Source organism: Ranitomeya variabilis, chromosome 4 (genome assembly GCF_051348905.1).
Source record: "Ranitomeya variabilis isolate aRanVar5 chromosome 4, aRanVar5.hap1, whole genome shotgun sequence".
NCBI classification, from domain to species: domain Eukaryota; kingdom Metazoa; phylum Chordata; class Amphibia; order Anura; family Dendrobatidae; genus Ranitomeya; species Ranitomeya variabilis.
The window spans coordinates 16,435,100-16,447,457 of record NC_135235.1 but is presented as its reverse complement, the minus strand read 5'-3'; the positions used below and the strand labels follow the sequence as shown (position 1 = coordinate 16,447,457).

The 12,358-nt window shown below is 42.7% G+C and overlaps 1 protein-coding gene and 1 long non-coding RNA gene across 4 annotated transcripts in view; one reads left to right on the top strand and one right to left on the bottom strand.

The window, feature by feature from the left end:
* The window catches only part of LOC143769459 (uncharacterized), a 171,140-nt gene that overhangs the window by 79,783 nt on the left and 78,999 nt on the right, over positions 1 to 12,358 (bottom strand). The window lies entirely within an intron of this gene.
* Positions 1 to 12,358, top strand: part of RBM20 (RNA binding motif protein 20) — a 171,491-nt gene that overhangs the window by 106,932 nt on the left and 52,201 nt on the right. Inside the window, exon 10 of the mRNA XM_077258045.1 lies at positions 1,915 to 2,013. Coding sequence (XP_077114160.1) covers positions 1,915 to 2,013 — 99 coding nt within the window. The remainder of the gene's footprint in view (positions 1 to 1,914; positions 2,014 to 12,358) is intronic.

Below are 12,358 nucleotides of genomic sequence, written 5' to 3'. Positions count from 1 at the left end.
ATATTGGCCCCCCTCCCAGACTAAAAACATCAACTCTCAACCACCCCAGAAATGGGGCATCCATAAGATGCGCCAATTCTGGTGCTTAGCCTCCACTCTTCCCATTTGCCCTGATGCGGTGACAAATGGAGTAATAGTATTGGGGTTAATGTCAGGTTTGTGTTGCCAGCTGACATCAAGCCCAGGGGTTAATAATGGAGAGGAGTCTATAAGACGCCCCCATTACTAACCCCATAGTCATTTTGTAAATAAAAACACCCAGAATAAAGTCCTTTAATTGAAATAAAGATAAAGGAAAAATATAATAAACAACCATATTAATCACCTGTCAGAAGAGATGATAATCCAGTTGTCCTGCGACAAGCGTAGCTCTGCTACATCTAGATGCCATGCTGAACGTTGGCATGATGTGAGCATTCAACTTGGCATCCAGCATAGACATTGAGCTGAGCGTCAAAGCACAGCATCAATGTCTCACGGTGACGTGAATAAAGTGAGTGGAGTTCTTAGCCGATAAACTCTGTTCACATCACTGTCATCACTGATAGCATGATAACTTTAGGGTAATGGCGTACTTGGCAGAAATTCCATCATAAATTAGGGGGTTATTTTTTTCCTACTACCCCATATGAATCTGAAAAATATATAGGGTTCACGCAATATTTTATTAGAACAAAATGTTTTATTTTATTTAAAATTTTACTTTGTGTTAACTCATGAAACACTGACAGCAGTTCTGAATACACTGAAGGGTTCAATTTTAAAAATGGTATTATTTTGGAAGGGATTTCCAGTAAATAAGCCCCTCAAAGTAACTTCAAACCTAATTAGGTCTCAAAAAATTTTTTTGTAAGTTTACGTGTAAAAATATAAATTTGCTGCTTAACTTTTAACCCTTCTAACATCCCTCAAAAATCCAGTCTAAAAATCTAAAATGAAAGATCACAGAAAACATTATGTGGACATAAAGTAGACATATGGAAAATGTTATTTATGTTAGGTATGACTATCTGCTACAGGGCAGACAAAAAAAATCAAAGTTTAATTACCCCTTCACCCCCTGCCTTTTTTCACCTTCCTCACCAGGCCAATTTTTCCAAATTCTGACAAAGTTTGACTTTATAAGCTCATTCTCACTTGCGATGAAATTGGACAAATGCAATCCGATAAATAATCGGATAATCGGATTGAATTTGGACCAATGTTGTTCTATGATTGTGTGTTCATCTGCATTTTTTTTCCAGTTCGGATCAGATCACGATCGGACTGGAAAAAAGTTGCAGCATGCTGCGATTGTAATCGGAAATCGGATCACATCCCGCAATAGAAGTCAATGGGTGCGAGTAAAAAAAAAAAAAATCACACAGCACTCAGACCATGCGAGTGCTGTCCGATTTTTACACACCGATCGCATTTGAAAAGCCGGCAATTCATATGCCGGGTACAGTAAAATCAGACTAACAGGTTAGAATAGAATACATGACAGTGTAACACAGATGAATGGTGTCAATCTTTGGCCAGTAGTGTAGTGGGACTGTAATGAACGAGCCGCAAAAAATCAAACTAGTTTATTTTTTTGCGACTTTCTTGTTGCAATTGCCATACCCTGCAGGTCGCAGTGTGACCCCATTCACCTGCATTATGCAGCAACCTGTGGCAGTGCGACCTGTGTTGTGGCCAAAGTTGTCCTCTAGCCCCAGTCAAAATGTACTAAATCTATCTTTTTTCTTTGACATTTTTGGAACTATGGAGGAATCAATTTGCCTATTCTGAACATGAGCCATAATTTACAATACAATCTGCTCCATATCATACATTGTAAACCTTGACACAGCTAACACCACATTAGATACATATCCAATGTCTCTCAGACATAATCCAGTCATGTTCTTGTTCTTCTGTATGATTTATCAGACTGACGTAAAAGAAAAAGGAGTGAATCATAATAATACACTGGACAAGTCTGAAGAAGGTGTGGAAGAGAGAGATATCACTCCATCAACCAAAAATAAAGTAAGTGAAATTCAAAATTTATCTATCTATCTGTTAAGTCTAATAGGAAATTTTGTATCTTTTTTTTTTTTCTGAGCGCTTATCTGCTGATTTATGGCAACAGACTACATAAAAGAGGTTGTCCACTACTTTTTGGTTGATGACCTATCCCTGGGATAGGTCATCAATGTCTGATCAACTGGGGTCCGACACCTGGCACCCCCGCAATTAGCTGTTATCTGTGTTGGTGGCAGGAAGTACTCACTTGCGGAGCCTCCAATAGGAGGCGGATGTGTAGTACCCTTTGATGGCCACGATCGGAAGACTGCCACCTCTGAGTACTTACAGCTGGCGGCCGCCACTGATAACAGCAGATTGGCGGGGGCGTCGGACCTTGGCCTGTCAGATACTGAGGACATATTTTAAGGATAGGCCATCAATGAAAAAGTAGTGGGCAAAGCTCTTTAAAGTTAAATGTGTAGAAAATCAAAGAGCTTGTAAAATCAAAGCTTCTCACAAAATTAGAATATCTTCAATAAAAAATTGAAACTCATATTATATAGAGTCATTACACACAGAGTGATTTATTTCATCTGTTTATTTCTGTTAATGTTGATGATTATGGCTTACAGCCAATGAAAACCCAAAAATAATTATCTCTATCTATAATTAGAATACTTTATAACTAGAGTTGAACGAATTTGCTCGTGTCCCTGCTTATTAGGCATTATAGCGCTTACCGAATAAGCTGCAGAGGGAACCCGACTTCCGCAGCTGCATATGTCGCAGCTGAGTGACAGTCATGACACACGAATGAAAAGCCCAAAACACAGGCTCTCAATGCATGTGCCGTGAATGTCACACAGCCGTGACACATGCAGCTGTGGAGCCGAATAGCTGATCAGCCTGCACGATTCAAGAATCCGGGTTCCCTCTGCAGCGTATTCGATAAGGGCTATAGATTGCCAAATAAGCAGAGATCCAAGCAAATAAGCTCAACTCTATTTATCACACCAGCTTGAAAAATTATTTTAAAATCCGAAATGTTGGCCTACTGAAATGTATATTCAGCAAATGCACTCAATACTTGGTCGGGCTCTTTTGGCATTAATTACTGCATCAATGTGGTGTGAAATGGAGGCGATCAGCCTGTGGCACTGCTGAGGTGTTATGGAAGCCCAGGTTGCTTTGAAAGCAGCCTTCAGCTCATCTGCATTGTTGGGTCTAATGTCTCATCTTCCTCTTGACAATACTCTATAGATTTTCTATGGGGTTAAGGTCATGCGAGTTTGCTGGTCAGTCAAGCACAGTGATACTGTTGTTTGTACACCAGATATTGGTACTTTTGGCAGTGTGGACAGGGGCCAAGTTCTGCTGGAGAATTAAATTTCCATCTCCAAAAAGCTTGTCGGCAGAGGGAAGCATGAACTGCTCTAAAATGTCCTGGTAGACGGCTGTGCTGACTTTAGTCTTGATAAAACACAGTGGACCTACAGCAGCAGATGACATGGATCCCAAACCATCACTGATTGTGGAGACTTCACACTAGACTTCCAGCAGCTTGGATTGTGGCCTCTCCATTCTTCCTCCAGACTCTGGGACCTTGATTTCCAAATGAAATGCAAAATTTACTTTCATCTGAAAACACCTTGGACCACTGACAACAGTCCAGTTCTTGTCCTCCTTGGCCCAGGTAAGACGCTTCTGACCTTGTCTATTGGTCATGAGTGGCTGACACAAGGAATGTGACACTTGTAGCCCATGTCCTGGACACGTCTGTGTGTGGTGACTCTTGAAGCAATGACTCCAGCAGCAGTCCACTCCTTGTGAATCTCCCCCAAATTTTTGAATGGCCTTTTCTTAACAATCCTCTCCAGGCTGCGGTTATCCCGGTTGCTTGTGCACCTTTTTCTACCACACTTTTACCTTTAACTTATCTTTCCATTAATATGCTTGGACACAGCACTCTGAACAGCCAGATTCTTTAGCAATGACCTTTTGTGGCTTCCCCTCCTTGTGGAGTGTGTCAATGACGCCTTCTGGACATCTGTCAAGTCAGCAGTCTTCCCCATGACTGTGGATCCTGCTGAAACAGACTAAGTAAGGGACCTTTTTTAAATGCTTATGAAGCCTTTACAGGTGTTTATTGTTAACCCCTTCCCGACCCATGACGCCACATAGGCGTCATGAAAACCCGTGCCAATCCGACCCATGACGCCTATGTGGCGTCATGGAATGATCGCGTCCCTGCAGATCGGGTGAAGGGGTTAACTCCTATTTTACCCGATCTGCAGGGAGAGGGGGAGTGGTACTTCAGCCCAGGGGGGGTGGCTTCACCCCCCCGTGGCTACGATCGCTCTGATTGGCTGTTGAAAGTGAAACTGCCAATCAGAGCGATTTGTAATATTTCACCTAAAAAACAGGTGAAATATTACAATCCAGCCATGGCCGATGCTGCAATATCATCGGCCATGGCTGGAAAACCTGAAGTGACCACCCCCCACCCCACCGATCGCCCCCCCAGTGCTCCGTTATAGGGTCCGGTCCCCTCCGTCCGCCTGCCGGCTCCCCCGTCCTGCTGTCCGCTCCCCCGTCCTCCTGCCCGCTCCCCCCCTGCTCCTATGTCACCCCCCCGTGCTCCGACGCCCCCCCCGTGCCCCGATCTCCCCCCCCTTATACTTACCGAGGCTCCCGGTCCCCGTCCGCCTCCATCATGGGCGCCGCCATCTTCCAAAATGGCGGGCGCATGCTCAGTGCGCCCGCCGGCCGGCAGATTCATTAGAGGTACATTTTGATCGCTGTGGTAGGTTCTATCACAGCGATCAAAATAAAAAAATAATAAATAAACCCCCCCCTTTATCACCCCCATAGGTAGGGACAATAATAAAATAAAGAAAATATTTTTTTTTCTTTTTCCACTAGGGTTAGGGTTAGAACTAGGGTTAGAACTAGGGGTAGGGTTAGGGGTAGGGTTAGGGTTACGGGTAGGGTTAGGGTTATGGCATGTGCACACAGAGCGGATCGGCCGCGGATCCGCAGCGGATCGGCCGCGGATCCGCAGCGGATCGGCAGCGGATCGGCAGCGGATCGGCAGCGGATCCGCAGCGGATCGGCCGCGGATCGGCCGCGGATCCGCAGCGGATCCGCAGCGGATCGGCCGCGGATCCGCAGCGGATCCGCAGCGGATCGGCAGCGGATCCGCAGCGGATCCGCAGCGGATCGGCCGCGGATCCGCAGCGGATCCGCAGCGGATCCGCAGCGGATCCGCAGCGGATCGGCAGCGGATCCGCAGCGGATCGGCCGCGGATCCGCAGCGGATTGGCCGCGGATCCGCAGCGGATCCGCAGCGGATTGGCCGCGGATCCGCAGCGGATTGGCCGCGGATCCGCAGCGGATTGGCCGCTGCGAATTCGAAGCAGTTTTCCATCAGGTTTACAGTACCATGTACACCTAAGGAAAACCAAATCCGCTGTGCCCATGGTGCGGAAAATTCCGTGCAGAAACGCTGCGTTGTATTTTCCGCAGCATGTCAATTCTTTGTGCGGATTCCGCAGCGTTTTACACCTGTTCCTCAATAGGAATCCGCAGGTGAAATCTGCACAAAAAAACACTGGAAATCTGCTGTAAATCCGCAGGTAAAACGCAGTGCCTTTTACCTGCAGATTTTTCAAAAATCATGAGGAAAAATCTCACACGAATCCGCAACGTGGGCACATAGCCTTAGGGTTAGGGTTGGAATTAGAGTTAGGGTTGGAATTAGGGCTAGGGTTTGAAATAGGGTTAAGATTAGGCTTGTGGTTAGGGTTACGGATAGGGTTAGGGGTGCGTTGGGGTTACAGTTGTGGTTAGGGTTGGGATTAGGGTTACGGTTGGGATTAGGGTTAGGATTAGGGTTGGAATTAGGGTTACGGGTGTGTTGCGGTTAGGGTTGTGGTTAGGCGTGTGTTGGGGTTAAGGTTGTGATTAGGGTTATGGCTACAGTTGGGATTAGGATTAGGGGTGTGTTGGGGTTAGTGTTGAAGTTAGAATTGAGGGGTTTCCACTGTTTAGGCACATCAGGGGTCTCCAAACGCAACATGGCGCCACCATTGATTCCAGCCAATCTTGCGTTCAAAAAGTCAAATGGTGCTCCCGCCCTTCCAAGCCCCGACGTGCGCCCAAACAGTGGTTTACCCCCACATTTGGGGTACCAGCGTACTCAGGACAAACTGGGCAACAACTGCTGGGGTCTAATTTCTCCTGTTACCCTTGCAAAAATAAAAAATTACTTGCTAAAACATAATTTTTGAGGAAAGAACAATTATTTTTTATTTTCACGGCTCTGCGTTATAAACTTCTGTGAAGCACTTGGGGGTTGAAAGTGCTCACCACACATCTAGATAAGTTCCTTCGGGGGTCTAGTTTCCAAAATGGGGTCACTTGTGGGGTGTTTCTACTGTTTAGGTACATCAGGGGCTCTGCAAATGCAATGTGACGCCCGCAGACCATTCCATCAAAGTCTGCATTTCAAATGTCACTACTTCCCTTCCGAGCCCTGACGTGTGCCCAAACAGTGGTTTACCCCCACATATGGGGTATCAGCGTACTCACAACAAACTGGGCAACAAATATTGGGGTCCAAATTCTCCTGTTACCCTTGTGAAAATAAAAAATTGCTTGCTAAAACATCTTTTTTGAGGAAAGAAAAATGATTTTTTATTTTCACGGCTCTGCGTTGTAAACTTCTGTGAAGCACTTGGGGGTTGAACGTGCTCACCACACATCTAGATAAGTTCCTTGGGGGGTCTAGTTTCCAAAATGGGGTCACTTGTGGGGGGTTTCTACTGTTTAGGCATATCAGGGGCTCTGCAAACGCAACCTGACGCCCGCAGAGCATTCCATCAAAGTCTGCATTTCAAAACGTCACTACTTCCCTTCCGAACCCCGACGTGTGCCAAAACAGTGGTTTACCCCCACATATGGGGTATCAGCGTACTCAGGAGAAACTGGACAACAACTTTTGGGGTCCAATTTCTCCTGTTACTCTTGCAAAAATAAAAAAATTCTGGGCTAAAAAAATATTTTTGAGGAAAGGAAACACATTTTTTATTTTCACGGCTCTGCGTTATAAACTTCTGTGAAGCACTTGGGGGTTCAAAGTGCTCACTACACATCTAGATAAGTTCCCTTGGGGGTCTAGTTTCCAAAATGGAGTCAATTGTGGGGAGTTCCTACTGTTTAGGCACATCAGGGGCTCTGCAAACGCAACCTGACGCCCGCAGAGCATTCCATCAAAGTCTGCATTTCAAAACGTCACTACTTCCCTTCCGAACCCTGACGTGTGCCAAAACAGTGGTTTACCCCCACATATGGGGTATCAGCGTACTCAGGAGAAACTGGACAACAACTTTTGGGGTCCAATTTCTCCTGTTACCCTTGGGAAAATAAAAAATTGTGGGCTAAAAAATCATTTTTGAGAAAAGAAAAATTATTTTTTATTTTCATGGCTCTGCGTTATAAACTTCTGTGAAGCACTTGGGGGTTCAAAGTGCTCACCACACATCTAGATTAGTTCCTTGGGAGGTCTAGTTTCCAAAATGGGGTCACTTGTGCGGGAGCTCCAATGTTTAGGCACACAGGGGCTCTCCAAACGCGACATGGTGTCCGCTAATGATTGGAGCTAATTTTCCATTCAAAAAGCCAAATGGCGTGCCTTCCCTTCCGAGCCCTGCCGTGCGCCCAAACAGTGGTTTACCCCCACATATGGGGTATCATCGTACTCAGAACAAACTGGACAAAAACATTTGGGGTCCAATTTCTCCTATTACCCTTGGGAAAATAAAAAATTCTGGGCTAAAAATCATTTTTGAGGAAAGAAAAATTATTTTTTTATTTTCACGGCTCTGCGTTATAAACTTCTGTGAAGCACCTGGGGGTTATAAGTGCTCACTATGCATCTAGATAAGTTTCTTGGGGGGTCTAGTTTCCAAAATGGGGTCACTTGTAGGGGAGCTCCAATGTTTAGGCACACAGGGGCTCTCCAAACGCGACATGGTGTCCGCTAACGATTGGAGCTAATTTTCCATTCAAAAAGTCAAATGGCACGCCTCCCCTTCCGAGCCTTGCCGTGCACCCAAACAGTGGTTTACCCCCACATATGAGGTATCGGCATACTCAGGAGAAATTGCCCAACAAATTTTAGGATCCATTTTATCCTGTTGCCCATGTGAAAATGAAAGAATTGAGGCTAAAAGAAATTTTGTGTGAAAAAAAAGTACTTTTTCATTTTTGCGGATCAATTTGTGAAGCACCTGGGGGTTTAAAGTGCTCACTATGCCTCTGGATGAGTTCCTTGGGGGGTCTAGTTTCCAAAATGGGGTCACTTGTGGAGGAGCTCCAATGTTTAGGCACACAGGAGCTTTCCAAACGCGACATGGTGTCCGCTAACGATGGAGATAATTTTCCATTCAAAAAGTCAAATGGCGCTCCTTCCCTTCCGAGCCTTACCATGTGCCCAAACAGTGGTTTACCCCCACATGTGAGGTATTGGTGTACTCAGGAGAAATTGCCCAACAAAATTTAGGATCCATTTTATCCTGTTGCCCATGTGAAAATGAAAAAATTGAGGCTAAAATAATTTTTTTGTGAAAAAAAAGTACTTTTTCATTTTTACGGATCAATTTGTGAAGCACCTGGGGGTTTAAAGTGCTCACTATGCTTCTAGATAAGTTCCTTGGGGGGTCTAGTTTCCAAAATGTGGTCACTTGTGGGGGAGCTCCAATGTTTAGGCACACGGGGGCTCTCCAAACGCGACATGGTGTCCGCTAAAGATTGGAGCCAATTTTTCATTAAAAAAGTCAAATGGCGCTCCTTCCCTTCCGAGCCCTGCCGTGCGCCCAAACAGTGGTTTACCCCCACATATGAGGTATCAGCGTACTCAGGACAAATTGGACAACAACGTCCCTGGTCCAGTTTCTCCTTTTACCCTTGGGAAAATAAAAAAATTGTTGCTAAAAGATCATTTTTGTGACTAAAAAGTTAAATGTTCATTTTTTACTTCCATGTTGCTTCTGCTGCTGTGAAACACCTGAAGGGTTAATAAACTTCTTGAATGTGGTTTTGAGCACCTTGAGGGGTGCAGTTTTTAGAATGGTGTCACTTTTGGGTATTTTCAGCCATATAGAACCCTCAAAATGACTTCAAATGTGAGGTGGTCCCTAAAAAAAATGGTTTTGTAAATTTTGTTGTAAAAATGAGAAATCACTGGTCAAATTTTAACCCTTATAACTTCCTAGCAAAAAAAAAAATTGTTTCCAAAATTGTGCTGATGTAAAGTAGACATGTGGGAAACGTTATTTATTAACTATTTTGTGTCACATAACTCTCTGGTTTAACAGAATAAAAATTCAAAATGTGAAAATTGCGAAATTTTCAAATTTTTTGCCACATTTCTGTTTTTTTCACAAATAAACTCAAAAATTATCGACCTAAATTTACCACTAACATGAAGCCCAATATGTCACGAAAAAACAATCTCAGAATCGCTAGGATCCGTTGAAGCGTTCCTGAGTTATTACCTCATAAAGGGACACTGGTCAGAATTGCAAAAAACGGCAAGGTCATTAAGGCCAAAATAGGCTGGGTCATGAAGGGGTTAATATTCTAATATACTGATATAATGACTTTTGGGTCTTCATTGGCTGTAAGCCATAATCATCAACATTAACAGAAATAAACACTTGAAATAGATCACTCTGTTTGTAATGAGTCTATATAATAGGAGTTTCACTTTTTGTATTGAAGAACTGAAATAAATTCACTTTTTGATGATATTCTAATTTTGTGAGAAGCACCTGTACTTTTTTTCTGCTGTGTTTTTGTTTTTTTTGAATCCAGCAAAAAAAAAACCAAACAAATATATTTTGTGGTATACACTTTTCTTGGAAGCTTATGAGTGACAGATGTCGCTGAATACCTACACAGTGCCATTCATCAGATATATGCGATGGGAAATTCTCCCAATGCAAACTGCAGCCAAAGCAAGGCAAATCAAAACAAAACTCATAACAAGACGTTCCTGAACAGATCGTGAATAAAACTTTATTCAAGCTGTTAAAATAGTGTTGCAGAAAAATCTGTTGGAAAAACAGGTTCCAAACTTCTTAATTTATTGGTACACACCAGGTTAAGACAGCATTTTGTAAATGGTGAGGGATGGTTTTGCATGGTCTCTTGTTGCATACAGATCATGGAGAGTTTTGTACAAGGCCTTATTTAAATGAGTTATTTTCATGTATACAAAATGGTATGTGTATCATCAGTGTTTTTCATGTAAAGATAAGTTAAGAAAAAATTCTCCTATTCATTGCAATGTTAATCAGACACTGTACTGTGATGCAATCCGTGTGCTCTCTAGAGATCATGGACCCATAAACTTGTTATAAGAGAAAGATCTCCAGCGTGGATTTTCAGGGAGTTAAAATATCAATTTTATTGGAGACGTGCTTTAAAACCAATGTTGGGCTACATGCATCATGAGAACGGGGTCCCTGGAGGTCCAAACCGACGCGTTTCGACCATTCAGGTCTTATTCATGGTACCATGTTACTATGAATATGCCTTATATGGTCGAAATGCGTCAGTTTGAACCTCCAGGGACCCCATTCTCATGATGCATGTAGCCCAACATTGGTTTTAAAGCACGTCTCCAATAAAATTGACATTTTAACTCCCTGAAAATCCACGCTGGAGATCATTCTCCTTTCAATATTTGCTATGGACAACGTCTCTCATCAGGGCGGCTCTGTGAGTGGACGAATATTGGATTTCTTCTGAGACTGGTGAGCTGACCTTTTTTCCTTATTTTTTCCCCCATCCTCTATGTATATAAACTTGTTATGGCATATTTTATCCATGCTGTCAGAAAAAAATATGAATAGCAAAATAAATTATAATGGGTAAGTGTTCTATCTGTGAAATTCATGGATTGAAGATGTATGTGCAATATGGACGTCTGAATAAGGCCAACAAACAGAAAGCTGCCTCCCAGCCCTTAGAAAGAAGCTAATATATTATATATCAGCTTATGTATATTTTATCCCGTGTGTCCTTTTTATGGCTGCTCTTTTAAGTATAACAACAGACATGAGATAAAAATTAATGCCGTGCTTCTGTGATCCTTTAATTTAATCCCACAAGCCTTTAGCAGAGCCACTAACGTGCCCTTTAATCTAATAATAAATCAACAATTTGCCGTGTTAACCCACCAGTCATTAAGAGATGGTATTGCATGAACTTAAGCATTTAGAGCCTAAAAAAAGAACTGTACCCATTGATGAAAATGATCCGTTGACTTGTGTCCCTGGCCTATGTTATTTCATCTGGAGCAGTCGAATTTGATATATAGTTGACACTGGATTGCATAGCTGTTGTGTAAGGAAATTGCCCTGCAATGACCTTGCCTTGTAGCTTTGCTTTACAAAGTTTTTTTTACATGTTTGCTTCATGTATAAATTACTTTGCATGACTTCCCTTGGCAATAGTAACTCAAAGGCACATGTGTCAAAGATATATATCAGATGGTGCACAGACGTAACACAGTCTATACTAATTATAACTATATATGTCCCTCTTCTGTACTTTTTCTGTCATGGACAGTGAAGTGGGACTTAGCCACCTATTTCGATTTCTTCAGGTAGCAAATGGTACATGATACATTGTGGTTAATAGATATTTGTGTTGGAAAAAATGTTCTGGGAAAACCTCCAGATCTATCTCTTTCTAATCATGAGCTAATGCTATCAATATCTGTGTGGGCAGACAAACCAGTCCTGTAAGCACGGACAGTAGCTATTATAGCGCTACTAACTTTCCTTCAGGGCACTGAAAACTGAATTATTAGATGATACTGCAATAAATGTAACAGTTGGGGTTTCTTAAATATCAAGATATATTAAATATAGTCACCCATAACCAGTAACCTTGTTGCACATATTAATAACTGTCGACATTTTGCAGCACATTGACTTGTAAACTGTATAACCGTTTTGTGTTGCAGATACGACAGTCCATTAATATTTAATTTTACCAGTGTAACCTTCTATCCGCATACCTATCCCCCTGTTCTGGTGCTCTTTTTATAGAATGTGTCTGGGATTAAAAATAAAAACTGTTTGATTTTCTCTGACAGCAACAGCACCAACTCTTCTCCTTAGAATGTCCAGTATGGATGGATTCCTGACTTCATAAATGTATTTTGAAAGCTTTGAGTTACTTGGCATTAGGATAACTAATGTTGTTGAGTATCCCAGAAGACGCAAATAAGCTAGGAGCTAAAAACTATATCCACCATTTTAGTGTACCTCAAATCTAAATATATATATATGTC